Source organism: Didymosphaeria variabile, assembly GCF_027946475.1.
Source record: "Didymosphaeria variabile strain IMI 356815 chromosome Unknown scaffold_3, whole genome shotgun sequence".
NCBI lineage: Eukaryota > Fungi > Ascomycota > Dothideomycetes > Pleosporales > Didymosphaeriaceae > Didymosphaeria > Didymosphaeria variabile.
Genome location: NW_026611622.1, coordinates 1,556,564 through 1,574,010, shown reverse-complemented (window position 1 = coordinate 1,574,010; position 17,447 = coordinate 1,556,564). Strand labels below are relative to the sequence as shown.

At 53.3% G+C, this 17,447-nt stretch overlaps 5 protein-coding genes across 5 annotated transcripts; 3 read left to right on the top strand and 2 right to left on the bottom strand.

Annotated features, from left to right (window-relative positions):
* Positions 1 to 36: 36 nt before the first annotated feature.
* CEG1 (Dcp1p-Dcp2p decapping enzyme complex alpha subunit) lies at positions 37 to 1,353 on the bottom strand (the record flags this gene model as incomplete). Its single annotated transcript, XM_056212669.1, has 2 exons — positions 37 to 572; positions 672 to 1,353. The coding sequence occupies 2 exons, from the start codon at positions 1,351 to 1,353 to the stop codon at positions 37 to 39; spliced, it is 1,218 nt and encodes a 405-aa protein (XP_056072977.1).
* A 379-nt stretch (positions 1,354 to 1,732) lies between these two features.
* On the bottom strand, positions 1,733 to 2,531 carry cbp3 (Serine carboxypeptidase 3; the record flags this gene model as incomplete). Its single annotated transcript, XM_056212668.1, has 2 exons — positions 1,733 to 2,238; positions 2,291 to 2,531. 2 exons carry the CDS (start codon positions 2,529 to 2,531, stop codon positions 1,733 to 1,735), a joined length of 747 nt encoding a protein of 248 aa, XP_056072976.1.
* A 1,811-nt stretch (positions 2,532 to 4,342) lies between these two features.
* Positions 4,343 to 5,187, top strand: N0V89_003870 (uncharacterized protein; the record flags this gene model as incomplete). Its single annotated transcript, XM_056212667.1, has 3 exons — positions 4,343 to 4,580; positions 4,788 to 4,936; positions 4,999 to 5,187. 3 exons carry the CDS (start codon positions 4,343 to 4,345, stop codon positions 5,185 to 5,187), a joined length of 576 nt encoding a protein of 191 aa, XP_056072975.1.
* A 1,001-nt stretch (positions 5,188 to 6,188) lies between these two features.
* N0V89_003869 (uncharacterized protein) lies at positions 6,189 to 6,852 on the top strand (the record flags this gene model as incomplete). Its single annotated transcript, XM_056212666.1, has 2 exons — positions 6,189 to 6,446; positions 6,523 to 6,852. 2 exons carry the CDS (start codon positions 6,189 to 6,191, stop codon positions 6,850 to 6,852), a joined length of 588 nt encoding a protein of 195 aa, XP_056072974.1.
* A 6,197-nt stretch (positions 6,853 to 13,049) lies between these two features.
* N0V89_003868 (uncharacterized protein) lies at positions 13,050 to 16,292 on the top strand (the record flags this gene model as incomplete). Its single annotated transcript, XM_056212665.1, has 4 exons — positions 13,050 to 13,305; positions 13,359 to 15,018; positions 15,072 to 15,376; positions 15,430 to 16,292. 4 exons carry the CDS (start codon positions 13,050 to 13,052, stop codon positions 16,290 to 16,292), a joined length of 3,084 nt encoding a protein of 1,027 aa, XP_056072973.1.
* Between the last annotated feature and the right edge of the window lie 1,155 nt (positions 16,293 to 17,447).

Sequence of the window (17,447 nt, the reverse complement as noted above, 5' to 3'; positions counted from 1 at the left end):
TACTTCCTCGCAACGACAAGGATTGCAGGTGCACTTCTAATGTCCATTCACGTCGTCGATGCGGCGCTTCTTGTTTGCGTGGTCCGGCTCCTGATATTGCCCGCCGGCTTGCATTTGCTTGATGGCTCTCTTGATCGCGCCCTCGGATGTACGCAGGTCTTGTTCCGTGACCGGATCTTCAATACTTCCCAGTACGCTCTCCACTGTAGAGACATGGTTCGCATCTGCTTTGTCGTCACGCCAGCGTGGCGTACCATCGTCGTCCTTCTTGAATTTCCACCGCCCGTCCGCGTCGCGGAAGCACTCGATGATCCTACCATCTAGTCGCTGTTTCAGGCCTTTCAACATCTCCCATTCCTCCAGCGTGACCGATAGCTTGTGCGCAAATGGCCGGTATTTATTGCTCCCGTGATTGACGTGAAGATCAAAACTTGTCGGCATAGCGTCATAATCTACGTAAGGCGATTGATCTTCGTCGTCCAGAGGGGGTTCAATTATGGGGAACTCGCCGAGGCGCAGCTTGAAATCGATGGTATTCTCGTGGGGAGGCTTCCATTTCAATATGTGAGGGTCTGTGCCAAACTCGTACCTGTGCATCTCTCTCGTCAGCGATTGCACTTACTTTCTCAAGCTCAATGGAAAACGGAGGCAGACTCACCGCGTATCTTTACATGTGAAGATCAATCCATCATTCCCGTGCTTCAGCTTCGGCATCACCTGGTCGAAGAGATATGAGATGTGGTACGATGACTGCTGCTCCTTCTCTTTAACTTGGAACGGCTCTAGCGGCATGAGCGATTTCGTCTGTGTTAAGTACGTATGCCACGGCTTGATAACACGCTCCTTCAGCGCCCACAGACGCTTCGAAAGTGGCTTGTCCGTGAAGTTCTCGCTGTCCGCAGCTAGACAGTCAAACGCGTAGAATATGAGCTTGGTGGTCCCATCTGGATATAAATCATTCACCAACTCGCCGTCCAGGATGGTCGCATACAGGAAAGCTTCTTGTTGGAATGGAGAGCCATGGTAGGGTACACGGATTGGCGGCTTGACTTCGTAGTAGTTGTTCTTGCGGTCGATGAGGAACGTTACAGGCTCAAAGCCGCGTTCCGTGTCGGTGTAGTGGAGGAATAGCAAACAGCGCAGGCCGTCAGTCTTCTCACACATGAAGTACTCGCGCTGCTGTAGCTCAGCTAGATGCTGCCGCGCAAAGGAGACGGGTTGCGCGCCGGGGAAGCGTGTATTGCCCTCGCGGTGGACAAGCTCGGCGACGGTGTGCTTCAGCCCTACGCAATCCTCGTTGGAAAGCTGGTAGCCGGGGATCGATGGCGGCGCAGAAGACGTGTGGGCAGCCATGGTGCGGCGGCCTCAGACTCGAGCCTGTTCTATTGTAGTCGATGCTGCAAGGTGATACGCGTGGGTTGAGGTGGTGTGGAAGAAGTCGAAATGCGTTGGCTGCCTGCGATGCGATAAAGAGGATCGATGCGCGCCAAGACCTGGGGTTCATGCAGGAACGAACGACCGTGGGCCTGCAGCTTCCCGATCCGTTCTCAAGATTTACAGATCTCGAGACTCGAATTCGACAAAGCTTCCACCACAACATTTCAACAATAAGAACGTAGAATTATTCAACGATCGAGCTACGTTCTGCAACTCGATAGAGCGTCATAATATACAACAGACAGTATCACATATATCATACAAAGCGCATCGTGAAAGCATTGGTCAGTCCCTCCTAAGGCCTGGAAGCGTCTCCAGCCATCGACCTACTCTGTGTCTTGACCACGGTTTGCTCCTGCTCAGGATTACCAGAAAATGACCACCTTCCGTCCACCACTTCGTCGTCGCTCGCCATGTCTAGTCTCCGTAACTCCCGCCTCATGTATCCCACAATCTGCGCCAGCTTCTCGAAGTCGACATCCTCTCGGCCAGCAAACAAGTTCCTCCAAATTGCTGCCGCGAGTACCGCATCTCCCTTCACTATGCCTTCGTCGTAAGATAATAAGACGGCGCGCCACTGCGAGAAAATGTCCTTGAGGTACTTCTGGCGCAGCGAGTTCGCATTGATCTTATGCCAGACTACGAGGCGGTCCTCAGCGGCGTAGAAAGCGTGGTTCGTGAGGTGTTGGATCCAGACGGGTGCGTGTGTCGTGGGAAGCATACGAAAGCGGACGTGTAGCAGATACATGTGTATGAACGTAACCTGCGCCCAGTTGATGAACGTTACGTCAAGACCGAGCTCTGCGTCCGTCAGCATCTAATGCATACACGTGCATTATTTCTAAGATCTTACCCTTGAACCACCAGCTCTCGCTCACACCAAGATGCGCTCCTGTCTCGTCGCGAGGGAGCTCTTCGTTCTTCTCTAATGCTTGTGGTATCGTATAGTCGGCATGTCGTGTGCATTCCTTCATCAATTGCTGGGTCGCAGCATAGGCGACATAGGTCTCCGTCATCAGCGGCGCTTTCTCGCGCAGCTTAGCTGCTATTCCACGCAGCGGGCTTCCGGTATTATCTATTGATACAGAGTCCATAGTGCGCTTTCCCGAAGGCGCAGCGGGTTGTGAAATTGGCTGTGACGCCGGCTGAGCCGCTGCAAGGGAAGTTTTAACATGGTACGAGCTTCGGGCGGTCGTTGAGAGATTTCGCGCGACTTCCATTCGATAGACATTTGGTGTTTTACGAGGCGAACGGGTAGCCTACGATTGTCAGCGCATCCTCGCTATGTTTTCATCGTGGACTTACTTGAAGCAATGAAGCCGATTGCCTTGAAATGGCCCTCGAGCAGGCTTTACAAGTGTATTTGGAGGCCATGATTGTAAAGATGCTGAGGTGAGGGTTGGTGCTGTCGCCCCTGCCAAAAAGTTAGACGCGAGTCGCGCCTTCCGTAACGCACGGATCCATGACTTCACCACTCTGGAAGAGCCGCAACACCAACCATATCGTCACGATTTCATTTCCTCAACACATTGTTACTGACGGTCTGATCGCGTGCCAACGACCTCCCGACTACATCGATTTCATCCGTAGTCTCGCAAATGTGCTAAAATGTTCCGTATACACTTGATCATCCACTGTCGAAGCTCCTTCACAACACCGATTTGGTTAGACGAAAGATCATTCTTCCTCAAGATGTTACGCGTCTTTCTTCTTCTCAGCGTTACACGTGTCAATATATCAAACACGCAATCGCCGCATGCTCACGCGCATGGTCCCACCTCTTGCAGCAGGTCAATACACAGCTTACGCTCAATCACAGTGCCGACCTTCAATGGCAGCATGGCAGTTAGCCGTGACACATCACCCAGAAAACCCGCAGCGGGAGGAAATCCAAGACAAGGGGCCGAAAAGCCAGTTCCAGAAATGGATCCTTGGAACTTTATAGTCTTCGCATTAGGGTCACCGCGGAGGCACTTGGCGTACTTGTAGATCTAGGCTTCGGCAGCGTGTTGCACTTGGAGATTCTGGTCATGCGCCGAACCAAGGTAATCGCGCTCAACACAGCGTCACGGAAGATAGGCGCAGGATCCTGCTGGTGCTGGAGAAGTTGCAATATGAATGGGGCGAGATCTACCAAAATTCGGAACCAAAGCACGTGTGTGTACATCTGCCCAGGTGACCCTCACACACGTGCTCCGCGGTAGGAAGAACCCGATAGGTGCAACTTTCACCTGACTAGCTTCGCATTGCATTTCACTAATTGAAGGTTATTCGTACACAATGCTGGCTGTGACACGGCGGATCCTCAGCACTACAGACAAAGATGACTGCCAGTGTTGTGGCGGTCGATGCCAAAATACCTTGCCGACCACCATGTACACCAGATCGCAGTAGATAGGTGGCTCGTGGCTGTGGCACGAATCCTCGTTGATAAGCGTGGTGTACGCTCGCGAATCAAACTACGTTTCGCACCTTCACGGAGCAAAAGGAAATGTCTAGTCGGGAAGATTCGAAATAGATCCACGCCATCAGGACAGCGGGTGTTTTGCTCAGACTAAATGCGGCGATGACTTGCTTTCGAAACTTTCCTAGCCAGTCGACCACCCGCGCTTACAGGGCAATATGAAATCCAGGGAGTCGTGGAGGGCATATCATCAACTTAGTGGGGTGAAATCATAGCGAATCAAGAATGGTTCGTGGCTTGTGACGGTTTGCCAGGCTCTTGCCTCTTGCATGGGTGCAAACCCCTGCCTTCACTGTCACTGCACCTTTTCTATCGGTTTGTTATAAGTGATCTTCGACGTCGCATAAGAGACGCTCTCCCCATCCACACTTCCTTGCGGAGAACGACCTTCCATCAACATCCTCGCTTGGCTAGAGAACACCGCCCCTAGGTCAACTTACCATGTCGCCAATCACATATATCTCGGCCGTTCTGGTCGCCCTCGTCCATCTTGTTTCGGCGAACTTTGACCTCAACGTTGTCCGCGGTGAAATAGACACAATATTTCCTTGGCCGGATACCTTTGGGGCTTGGGTGCTCACTGATGGCGACGATGTTGAGTGTGCCGATGTTGACGGCGACCCCATTGCTACGTGGGCCGAGAAGCCCGACCTGAGCCACGGCCGACTCGGCATCCGCTGTTCACCTGGCAATCACTGTGGAGTATTACATCCGGACGATGTAAAAACATTTCAGCATAACAGGAATGTATGGACGCTAACGTACAGTACAGGATCCCTGGCCGAGCGTCGAGGTCGTGGAGATGCATCTCACAAATGAGCCTCTCTATCACTGGAGTAAATCCGACAAGTCTCACATATTATGCTTCAGCTGACTGGTCTAACAGCCATCTACAAAGACCGGGGCTACAAAGGCCCAGATGGATTCACCTGGCTATGGCCTATGTACGGCACAGATGGCAATACATACGGAGCTTGTCACGTAGATACACGACTCAATTGGGAATGCGGGTTCAACGATCACCACCTACGATTCGTAAGTCATCCCGACAACTCGCTCACATCCTCATCTGAGACAAGCACTGACTTCGTCACCAGAAAGGTAGGCGCAAGTTCCGGTGCTTGTCCAGTGTAACGGCGAAGGATATCAACGATGCATGGAAGAAGAACCCTCCTTCAAAAACCTTTGACGGATACAGCAACCCGGACTACCCATACCTCCATGTGATCTCGCACAACGGCACGGACATTCCACCAAACTCCACGGCGATTGCCTGGGAGGCATGAACTTGCTGCTCTCTTGGTATTTGCGATGCCAAAGAGGCACGCTTGCCAGGGGGAAATCCACTGGGAATCAACACTAACATTTTACCTGTCTACGGGATTTGAGGGTTACATGAATGACATCTTGTTATCGTAGGTAGACAGGATCATGCTTAGGATGAATTCACGCTTCTTGGCAAGAATTATAGCTCAGCCTGTTCTAATTCAGACTAGAGGTGCGATGTGCGTTCGTAATTTGTACCGCCCTATACAGTATTGCGGAAAAGTAGATGAGATAGCCGCCCAGTTCGGCAAGCTGGACGCAAGCCGGATAACGCTCAGCGGCACTGAACGAAAAGATGAGCGCATGCCCATCTGATTACCTGTGATCACGTTCGACAATTCTATCAAATAGCCCACAGAGATTTCCGTTACGTGGGCTACTGATCTCACCAACACTATGCCATGAGTTTTTTGTATTGTCGACCTCAACACTGATACAAGTACCCATCAGGGAACGCGAGTGTGCTCATGTTTTCTACGGGGAGAAACTTGGTCAGTATATACCTCGCGACTATATAGACTTGTATATCGTGGTACTGATGCTTAGCGTGATCGTGGTGCGAATGAGACCGGCTTTGCGGCGCGTCTAGGTGAGGCAATCTTTGGCGCACAAGTCGCGGTAGGTGTGTCGGTACTTGGGCACTGAATCATGCCGATCTGTTTCTACCTATCAAGACAGGTAAACTTACCTTGGGGTGAATGATTCTTTACGTTTTTTTGGACAGAGCTTTGCGTACTGCCGCAGGTGTCTCTACGCTCACCTCGTTCACCTTATAGGGAAAGCACATACTTCAATTGTCTCTTACTTGAGCCTCAAGCTGGGCCTTCATCTATGAAACACCGCCCACGAGCGCTTACATCCTCTCAGCTTTCCGCAACTCCACGGTCCGGCATCTTCAACAACACCTCCCCTCAACCTCATCCCATCTCTTCAATCGCATTTCCAAACCATACAGCTTGCCATGACAGTGCTCCTCGCGCACGTATTCACCATTCTGGTGACTGTTCTCCAATTCGCCGCGGCAAACTTCGACCTCTACCATATCCATGGCGTAAAGGCTGAAGGACCTTGGCCCGGTACGGAGATAAACGGTTGGCAACTCCAAAACGACAACCCCGGCTGTGAACAAGTCGATCTATACGCGTCCTGGCCGGACTCGAGTGACCTGAGCCACGACCGGCTCGGCATCCGCTGCGAGGGCAAGTGCGGCTACGGCGACGTAAGTTTTATTCCCAAGCAGGAAGTCATTTCGACAAACTTGGTGGTTTGTTATCTCAAATGCTCACGTTTTTAAGGCGCCGTGGCCCGACGTCAAGCTCATCGAGATGCACTTCACTAACCACTACCACTTTACTATCTACAAGGACCGAGGTCACGACGTCAACGGTGCGTGGCGATGGTATCTCTACGGCACCGAAGGCAAATCTTACGGAGAATGCTTTGCATGGGGAGACTACAACTGGGATTGCAAGTGGCCCGACAAGCACTTATCGGTGAAGGGCTTCCGCAAGTTCCGCTGCATAACTGATGTCGATGCAAACGCGATCAACGATGCGTATAAGAAGGAAGGTGGTCGGGCCTTGGCGGCTGTCAGCAATTCGACCGCGGTTGCTGGGAGGGTTTGAGGTTGTTGAATGCTGGATTCTTCTAGCATATCACGAGAGGCTCGGATCCTCGGCTTGGTTCTCTGTGATCATAGCCTTAGCTGGAAGGATCAATTTGAGCAGAGGATTGATGGTACATCCTGATGAGAGCTACGAGTAATGTAGATCTGACAGTCCCAAATTTCAAGATCTACAATCAAATCAACCCAACATATGCTCTACTTACAAGCAACCATGTCTACATGTAGATCTTTGATCGATCCTCGCTTTCTGCCCAGCCCCTTGATGCACGGTGGTGAAAAAGTCAAGTGGGAAGATGAGTCTGAGATGCAAGCGTTTATGACATCATTTAGGTGCCAGGGATATACATCGTAAGCGATAAGGGTCTAGGCATTGATTTGGGCGTTTCCCGTTGGCAAATTACAAGGTCCAGGTAAGATAATAGATATTTCCAGGAAATGCTTTGATAGCCACTGTACATTGGTTCTGTTTGAGCTGGTACAAATGAAGCCATCCGTACCCGGACAACGGCACTTAGATAGTGCGCCTTGAGATCGTGGTGGTCTTTGCTCTAGCATCGCGACACGGCGCTCTCTGGCTTCTCGCCTCTGGAGGTTGCCATTACTATTGCACAGCCGAATCATCGTCCTCGTCTAATAAATCAGTAACAGACCTCTCATATGGCGTGTTCCCCCCAAATTCATTGGCCTTGGGCTGATCTGCATGCCACACATGGAAATAGACCAGAGCTTTCTTGTTGTGGATGGGGAAACATACAGCAAGCAATATTCCTAACTCTGCGTACCCGTACATAGGACGTATACTAGCCCGCGACTGGGTGGTTCGCCCGGAATGAGATTTGGCACCCACTCATCTCGGCTTGCATGAATCCTAGACCGCCTGTGCAATCTTCTGCCATGTACTCTGCTTTCAGATCTACGTATTCACCCCTTTAGTCCGCGCAAGCTCAATGACTGCTGTCAGAAGTTCATTGAGAGAGATTTCAGCAAGAGGTGGTTTGATAGGCGAGCAGGATATGCTTCGCGAGTGTTGATGTCGACTTCGAAGTCTTTTCCAGTGGAGAAGGTTGTGGGGAAGGGCCCTCCAGAGATGCTGATGTTGATATTGGGTTAGCTTTTGTATTGAGTGCTACTTCGTGTGTACCACTGGAAACCCTGTCTACGGGGGTACACAAGACCTATGCTCACACTTCACTGTGCGATCATGCTGCATATACCATTCTGCAGCTTAATTGGGGTCTCAGTACGTGAAAGCGGCACAAAGCAGTGAGCCCTGGATTAATCATTGAGTAAGTTGGCACGTGGCCGGTAGATGAGACCTCCCTCTGTTTTCTCACCTTGAGCGCCTTAATCCGTTGATTCCACCTCAGCGATGACCACCTCGGGGTTTCATTCATCCTTCGAGGGGAATATTTGATTATCTCTGATTGTCATGTTAGTCCTTCATAGATGCGACCCTCATGATATTTCGTGGAGGGTAATACCTAACTGTCTTGCACTTTGCTTTGAAAATGACTGATATGAGCTCGTCATCTTCATAACAGTATGACTGAAGCACATTTGTACTACCATTAGGTAGCACGAGAGGAACCTGACACTGCACTCTCTGCGATTTGAGTTCTTCACATGTACCCCAACCTGGTTGTTGCCTCAAGATGGTGCCATATCCATCGACATAGGAACAGCCAAGATTCTTAACAACTTGCCCTGCAGCTATCTGAATTGCAGGAAACGCTAATGCGATGATCATTTGGTATACATCGTGATCGAAATACTGCTCTCTTGAACCGCTACATTCTTCCCCTTGGTCAGTGTTTGTGTCAAATCAGTTCTTTTTCCACGGTGCTCCTGCCCGCAGTGCAAACAACCCGAAAAGTGTTTGCGTTATATGACATCATTGATGCACAACTGCGGAAACTGGGATAGTCATTACTTACGACTGTGACCTCTCCGTAAAGACTCCAGGTGTCTAGAAAGTCGTTTCAGCTATTGTGCTAATACGTACAAGCCGTGCGGTTGTTGCCAGGCTGTGATTTTAATTGGACACCATGAACCGAATGTTCGAGAACCTATTCGTTGATATATGCCAAAGAAATATGGTCCCTTAGCGCTTATGACTGTAAAAAGTCCTGCCTGACCTTGAATCGTGTAGAATATTAGCGGTCGTAAGCGGGAATCGCCATCGGTGTGCTATAAGATCCTACGCTGAGCACCGCCTAGTTTATCTACAAATACTATGATAGGTTCTCAGTAGGCATAAGAACCATACACCAGATCTACTGCAAATCCCTCGGGGGGTAGCCCTAGACTCTCAGCGTTGCCATTCCTTGCTCGGCTTCACGTGGGTCGCCGGTGGATTATCGACGGGTGAAGTTGTTGTTCTCATGCACATCTGACGTGTGTGGCTGCGGGTGGAAGGCTACCGCGCCCGTGGCGCAGATCGTGAACTCCACTCTACCGCTAGAGACCCCCTATTCGTGTCACCGGTGGTGTTGGGGATTTTGGCGCGTCGGGGAAAGTCGTGCGAACCATGGATCAGGTCGCCTTTGGTGTCGGTCCCGTGTCGGATCTATCGACGGCACGAAGCGTCTGCCATTACCCCTGGTTTCTACTCAGGGAAGTTCTGCATTGCATTTTATAGGTGTGGCAAAAATAGAACGAGGAAGTCAGTCGATATATAATGAGTGAAGATGTGTGGCGATGCGGACGCGCGTATAGCGACGCAGCGTATCTAGCAGTAAGTAGAAGCTTAGCCTTGCCTTCCCTTTGCTCCGAAGATGTGAGCTTCTCGAAATCCCGAAACAGAAACTCTAGAAAAGGCCATCACCTAAAGAAGTTGAGCGCTCATCTCCATCTGGACCTGCTCGCCCAGATTAGAAGGATGCACGGACGTACGTTGATGGACGGCTCACAGCCCAGTCTCAAAGGGAGGCATTTCCGTGAATGGTCTACATGATAGCCACGTCTCCCTCGTATATCGGCTATGGCGGGTCCCTTCTTGTTGGTGTAGAATCTAGAATATCAACAGCAAGTTCGCCGATTTGCGCGTCGCTAGAGGGACGCTAATAGATGCTAGAAGGCATCGCTCAAAGTTATGCACAGGCGACACGGCGGACGAGTAACACCGCGATAGAACCGATAATGGGGATGTTATTTAGAGAGAAGGTGCAGGATCAACGAGGGGTGAATCTTGTACATACAATTGATGTGTCGACGTCTGGAGCTCTGAAAGAAACTCAGTAATGGAGAATTAGAGGGTCCACATACCACTCATTGAGAAGAGAGGGGAAAGTGGCTCAATAGAGGCAGGGTCCAAGCCACACTTGGTGCCCCTGTTTTACGAGGACTTCTCCAGCTGCAAGACCTTCTAGAAACCTCGAGAGATAAAGTTGCGTTGTTTTGCAGTTTTTGAAAGGAATTGCAACCGTATGTAGGGCGATCCTTTTAGACTGATGTTAGCGCAGCCCATAGTCTTCAGCGTACATATCGAACCGACACCAGAATGACCACTAGCACGCCGGGAGACTGCAGGTGAACTTGACATGCTAATACTGAGTATCCACAGTGGGCTGTTCATCGCGCTCGTCACGAGCCTGAAAACGCGCAGGCGCATACGTGTAATGGCTGTCATCGTGCTTGACCGTAAGCAGACTTCAGTTGATCCTTGTTACGCCAGCCAAGATTTCGTGGGATTGGGTACCGTATAAATCACGTCGCATCTTTGATGGCATGACGACTATAGGCCTGGGTTTGTGGCACAGCGCGTGCAAGGGAGACCCAGACGCTCACTGGACGAAATTCCGATGACAGCGAATCGCAACCACCCGAGTAATCCACACTGGGAGCACACGTGGGCACACCATCTCTTACAAACTATAAAACGCCACATACAATGCAAAGAATGCGGTGACTGCCGGACAAGTGAAGAGCTGGGGTGCACAGGGTCCACTGAACATCGATGATGGGTCTTCTAGAAGGTTTCGAAAGGAGGCTTGCGAAGCTAACGATGAGCCTCATTTTGGAGTCCTCCGTCGGTTGCGCAAGGCGGCGTTCCATCTGATGATGGTGATTAGAACACCCAGCTTTGGGCGAGTGAGCGATGGCTGGGTCGCAGCGCGCAAGCAGGCTTGAAAAGGGGATGACGTTGAATTACGGTTCGGTTGTGCCCGTGTCAACTCCGGGTCTGGCGATCATGAACAGGACAATGCCCATCCATCGGCCTCTATCCGAGAGATGGTAATTCGAAGCAGATTTGTCGAGTCAGGTTTCGACAATCGTCTGTGGGGTCAGTTCCCAGTGGATACAGGACCTTCGAACAACGCAGCGCCACTTGCTGAAGGTATGAGAAATCCGTTTGGAAAGGAGCCGAACGTTGAATTTGCTGTGGATGTTCGTCATTTTTTGGATTTTCACCTCGTGGTAGCCACGTGCAGATGATGGAGCCGACCGTAGTGCGACAAAGCAACCGACGGCGCCCGACGGCGCTGTCAGTAACCGTCCGCCTTTCTTATGTCTGCCTGCGAGGCAATAGCAATTTCAAAGGTGGTGCTGGCGTTCTCCCGTGCTTGCTGACTCGAATGTTCGGAGATGCCTACGATGCGAAGTTCGACGGTAAGTCAATCGAGATTTTCCCAACAGGGTGCCGCTCGCATTGGACAAGCGAACAACAATGCTTGAGGCGATGCATGAACGCCCTTCTAAGCCCGCATCCGGTGTGATGTAACGTGCAGTGTTCACCTGCACGAAAGTTCTACGGAGCATGAGTGGACCTGTACCTGCGGGGCAAACTAAAGTCAGCCTCTTCAGGAAAAGGACCGCAACTTGCTTTGCACGAGAGGCCTTGGAGCCCACCGACGACGCGCCGTTCGTATGTCGCTGTCAAAGCAAGCCAGCGAGTTGATCGCTTACGGCTGCTTAACAGCGGTACCCTGGGTTCCGGGGAAGTGTTGCAATGCTCTTGACTCGTGGGCGAGGATGCCAGTGCCCCAAAACGTTTACCTATAACGACTGGCGATATAGGCCTTTGTGGCAAGGCGTGAGGCTCCACTGTGAGCGATTGTGCAGCTCTGGTTTCGAGGTCGCGTCCTTCCGGCAAAACGTGACGGGGTGCGTTCTCGCGTGGTTGGCGCTGCGGTCGGGTCTCCACCTGGCTGGTAGCATGCAACAGACAGCTGGAAAGTGGCAACTCTCTCCATCAGCTCTCACATGGTCCCAGGTCCCAAAGGACTGGGGCAGCATTCTTCAAGCCGTGTCAAAGATGTGTGCGCGGGCCAGACCAATGATGCAGCGGGGGCGGACATGAATCCCGCCATCACGGTTGACTCTCGATGCAGCCAAGTGTAATGTATCTGCCAATCAAACGACGTGTGGCGCAGCTTTCGGCGCGGCGAAACCCCCTAATGGATTCCCGTCCCGTGCACCAACTCATCCTCATCGGCTGTCGCTCGCAGCGGCGTTGCCCCCATTGCAGGGATTGCGCGAGACAGCCTGCAGCTTCTGCCAGGCTTGCCGGTGGGTGCTGCTATGGTTGCACGCGAGTTATCAACTTCTGCCGCCGCAGGTCCCCGCCACAACTCCTTTCTGACTCTTGGACACTTGATCTTCATTTCCCTCTCCTCAATCACCTTACGCGCCGTTGCAATTGCTCGCGCTACACTGTCCCCGCCCCTGTCGTCTCAAGGCTTCGTCTCCGGTCCGAACTATCCCTGCAAGCAAGGTCCCGCCTTCTGCAGAGCCCGTGGCTTCATCCTAGACGATCTTCCGCGCGCATTCTCCATGCTGAAACGAGTGTGAAGCGAGGACCAGCCATCTCCTGAACTTCCATGTCGACCATCGAATCCTCTTCGTCTCGCCGGAATCCACCCAGTCAATCTCTCCGTCGAAAAGAGTCTTCGTCGGAGATCGAACAGAACCTCTTTGAACTTGGGCTCCTAGGACATCGGACCCGCAAGAAGAGCAGCCAGCGCAAGGGGAAGCCTAAGACTGTCGAGTTTGGATCAACGACGGCCCACAGTAATTAACCACAGAAGCCGTGTCTCTGCGCTCGGTCCACTCATGTCTTTTCTAGGAGGGTATCGGCCCAGCTCGCGCAGCTCCCATTCGAAAAGCACCTTCGACAGAACGAACCACAACGCGCAACCCTTTTCGAGGAGCAACACAACGCTCGATTCACAATTACCTCCGAGGTCCGGCAGAGGCATGGCCGGCGTGCTCGACATCGAACGGTCTCGCACCCGCCGCGAGCGAACCTTCATTGGCAGCGAGTGCGCCGTCTGTGAGGAGCCCCTGGAGCACACACTGCGTGGCGAGCGCATACTTCAGCTGTCTTGCGGCCATGTTTCCCACGAGGCCTGCTTCTACGAATACATTCGCGAATTCGATTCTCAGCACTGCCCGACGTGCAACGCGACGCTGGGTCTTGACACCAGCCGAGGTGGGAACGTGTTGGATCTAGGTAAGTGCTGGCGACCGGAGCCACAGCGAGTGGGGCTGACACAGACGCGGCAGAGAAACTGAGTACTATCGTCCGATCCGTGCAGAATGACGCGGGTAGTAGCCACCGCAGCAACCAGAATACCCCCACACCATGGGACAATCAGACGGTGCGGAGCGAGCCACCGCCTCAGCAGCAGCAGCAGCCAACAGGCAGGCCGCGAAACGACAGCGATGTCAGCAGCCGGTACCAGCAATCACAGATGTCAATGTCGCGGCCGCAACGAGACTCATCCCATTCGCGAGAGCGGTCGGAGAACAACATGCGGTCCATGTCGCGCCAGCACCTGCGCAGTGACAGTGGCGCGACGGGAATCGCATCTTCGGGAGACTATGCGGCCACGCACGACGGCAGGCGCCACGATTACGATGTGCAGTCGATGGAATCGAGCCTGAGCAGCCCGCGCGGCCTGCTGAAGAGTCCAATTCCAGCACCCACGGTGACGGTGCGCAGCGAGTTCCCGACGCTGAGCAAGTCGCGCCAACAGCAGAGCTTGACGTGTCTGGTGACAGTGGAGGTGGTCGAGGGGAAGTGGAGGCCCGACCCCGAAGATGTGCGTGGCGCGCCGCCGATGCCGTCGATAGCGAGCGCCACGGAGCAGTTTGGGCGCACAAAATCCCCGGTACGCAACAACCGACAGTTCGATACGCCGTACGAGTCGGAGGAGGCGTTGGAGGAGATTACCGAGGACCTGCACTCACGCGTCGACAACTGGCACGGCTTGGACTTTTCGCGTTTTGGCAAGCTGCGCCTGCACGGCCACGTGCGCGTTGGGAAGGACCGCCAGTCGTGGCAGGAACTCGAGTGCTACCTCTTCTCTGAGATGCTCATCTGCGTCAAGGAAAAGAAGACCAGCCAGCCCGACAAGTGGGAGGGCGAGTCGGGCGCGCCCAAGAAGCCCAAGTGCACGCTCAAGGGCTCCATCCTCATCAAGAAGCACCTGAACCAGGTCGAGCACTCTCCCGACGAGGCAATCCTGACACTCAGCCTCTCTGTGGCCGAACTACCCTCGTTCCATCTGCAGTTCCAAAACCGGAGCCAGCTGGAGCTATGGAGGCGCGCCCTGATGGACATTCGGATGGACTTTCCCACACCGCAGCGCATGCCGGACTTCGACCAGGACAACTCGGGCACAGAGGACGAGGACTACCGACGCCCAAAGCGCATCTCGTCCATAGCATCCTCATATGGCGCTGCACGGTCTACCGTCACTGCGCCCACCGAATACACCAGTTCACGCGCTGGCGGGCCAGAACCGCGCCTGTCAGGTGGTCTGCACGTGCCGTTGGACATCGTCGTGGTCATTCCGGTCTCATCATCCATGCAAGGCTTAAAGATCAATCTGCTGCGCGACACGCTTCGCTTCTTGGTACAGAACCTGGGCGAACGCGACCGCATGGGTCTGGTCACCTTCGGCTCCAGTGGCGGCGGGGTGCCGATCGTGGGCATGACGAGCAAAAACTGGAGAGACTGGTCAAAGGTTCTCGACTCCATCCGCCCTGTGGGCCAGAAGAGCCTTCGCGCAGACGTGGTGGAAGGTGCCAACGTAGCCATGGACCTGCTCATGCAGCGCAAGTCGAACAACCCTCTCTCCAGCATCCTCCTCATCAGTGACTCGTCCACATCGGATGCCGAAAGCGTCGACTTCGTGGTATCTCGCGCCGAGGCCGCAAAGTAAGTAGCATGTCAAGCGCCACTTCCTGTTTCGGAATGCTGACTTTAGGCAGGGTTACCATCCATTCCTTTGGTCTCGGACTGACCCACAAGCCCGACACCATGATTGAGCTGTCCACGCGTACGAAGGCATCGTACACGTATGTGAAGGACTGGATGATGCTGCGTGAATGCGTAGCGGGTTGCCTCGGTTCTCTGCAAACCACCTCCCACCAGAATGTGAAGCTTAAACTTCGCCTACCGGAAGGGTCTCCGGCAAAGTTCGTCAAGATTAGCGGCGCTCTACACATCACCAAACGCGCTACTGGCCGTGATGCGGAGGCATCGTTGGGCGACCTGCGCTTCGGAGACAAGAGAGGTACGTTGAGATGGCAGTACACCCTAATGATCCAGCACTAACATGCTTTGCAGATATCCTGGTACAGCTGGCGATTTCACCAGATACCGCGTCTCCGGAGCAGCTTCCGCAAGATCCTTGGGAAACCATCGTTTCAGGTCTCGAAGCCCTAGGTGGGCCCCTCGACCAGGATGATTCCCGCACTCTCAGTGTCGAAGAAGTACCGCTGATTCAGGCGGACCTTACCTACGGTGACATACTTCGGGACGGCTCAATAGCACATCTACCACGTCCGTCCCTGTTGGCCATCACCATTCTACCTTCGCTGTCGAAGAAAAACTCAAGCGGCCGACCACCGACGCCGCCTATCCCGCCGCACCCTCATGTCGTGCAGCGGCGTATGGAGCTGCTGACCTCCGACATGTTGACTCGCGCGCTTACTTTAGTTTCACGGGGTCAACATGACCGGGCACACCACTTGTTGAAAGAGACGAGGAGTATCTTGAAGGGTCTTGGAAAGGGTGGCTTGCCTCCGCTACCACCGCCCGGTCACCGACGAAATGACCCGCCAAGCGCGCCTGGTAGCACAGGTCACTCATCACCGGTAGACGGCAGCGACCGCCCGAGGACACCGTCGCCGCACGCGGAGAATCCCTTTACTCCGGCCGCTGGTATCGACGCGACAACTATGCATGCGCTCGATGCTGAGTTGGAATCCAGCTTGGAGTGGATCAACCACCCTGCAGTGTTCGGTAGAGATTCGCGCAAGGCTGTGCTCCAAGCGATTGGCGTCATTTCGTCACAGCGTGCATACACATTTCGGACCCCATCCGAAGCCCTGTGGGCCGACCGCATCTTGGGCGTCAAACGCCTGGCCGAACGCTCGCGGGACTGGCGCGAAGCAGGCGACGACCAGCCGCTCATGGAAGAAAATTAGTTGACCACCGGTATGACCATTCGACTTCCACACCGTCTACGCATTTTTACTGTAACATATTCTTTTGGCAACTAGCCAACCTTTACTTCCTGGATGTCCTTTATGCTTGGACCTGCCTTGGATGACGCTTGATTACGGCGATTCGGCGATCACACATTACGGAAACATTTGATTACGTCTGCATTGCGGAAATCCAAATTATGGGGGCCAGGACCCGCGTGCGTCCTTGTCCAGCTTTCTTTATTTACGAATGATACCAGCAGCGATATGCCGCCTTCTTTTCTTGTTTGCGCAACTCGTCGGAACGGAAAAAACTATCGAGTAGTTTCGCTTTGGGATGATACCACCTATGTTGTTCGCAGCGTCGCTTTAGACAGGCATCAATGAATTTCTTTGACACCCCGCATCACATTCCAAATCACGGTGCCATACAAGGCCTTCTTTCATCCATGTCTGAACGCATTCCATGGATGCTATGGTGAGCCTGTCGCGCGGGTCATGTGGGCGCTGTAACAGTCACCCTCGAAGTCCGCCAGACCTGCCACCACGCGCCACAGTCATACACTATCCGCATCGATCTACAGTCTCCCGGTCCTATCGTCTGTGGCATAGTATCGGAATACGTATGCTCAACACAGGTTCGGGACCCGCGTATCCGTTTCTAGCCCCATCAACCCCAAACTTGTGCTCGTTGCTCTTACATTCCACCCTAGATCCCAAAGTTCTTTCCCCGCCACGTCATGATCGACTCGCGGATCTGCTGCATCCGTTGTACGATGTGCCCGTCGCAGGTCTTGAAACAAACGACCTATCTTTGGTTCACGAAGGTGCCAGTAGATGCAGTTCGCTGCAGCTCCGGGACCTCGGCCACATGGTTCGGCGACCAAGAGACCAGTCATAACGGTCGCCCAGGCTCGCTGGCTGCAACCCATCTACGGACCTGAGCCTCGCAATCTATGCACGCCCACTCGACCATGCAGGCGCGCAAGGACCCGGGGTGGGAACGACGGGCGGCCGCTGTCAAGTGTGGTGTGTGAGTGCGACTGGACCGGTGATTTTGTTTGCTATTTCAGGTTTGGAGCTGGTGCAATTTGGGCAGTTTTCGGGACATGGCGGTGCTGGGATAGCCATGTGGTCACGCAATTCGGACTCCCA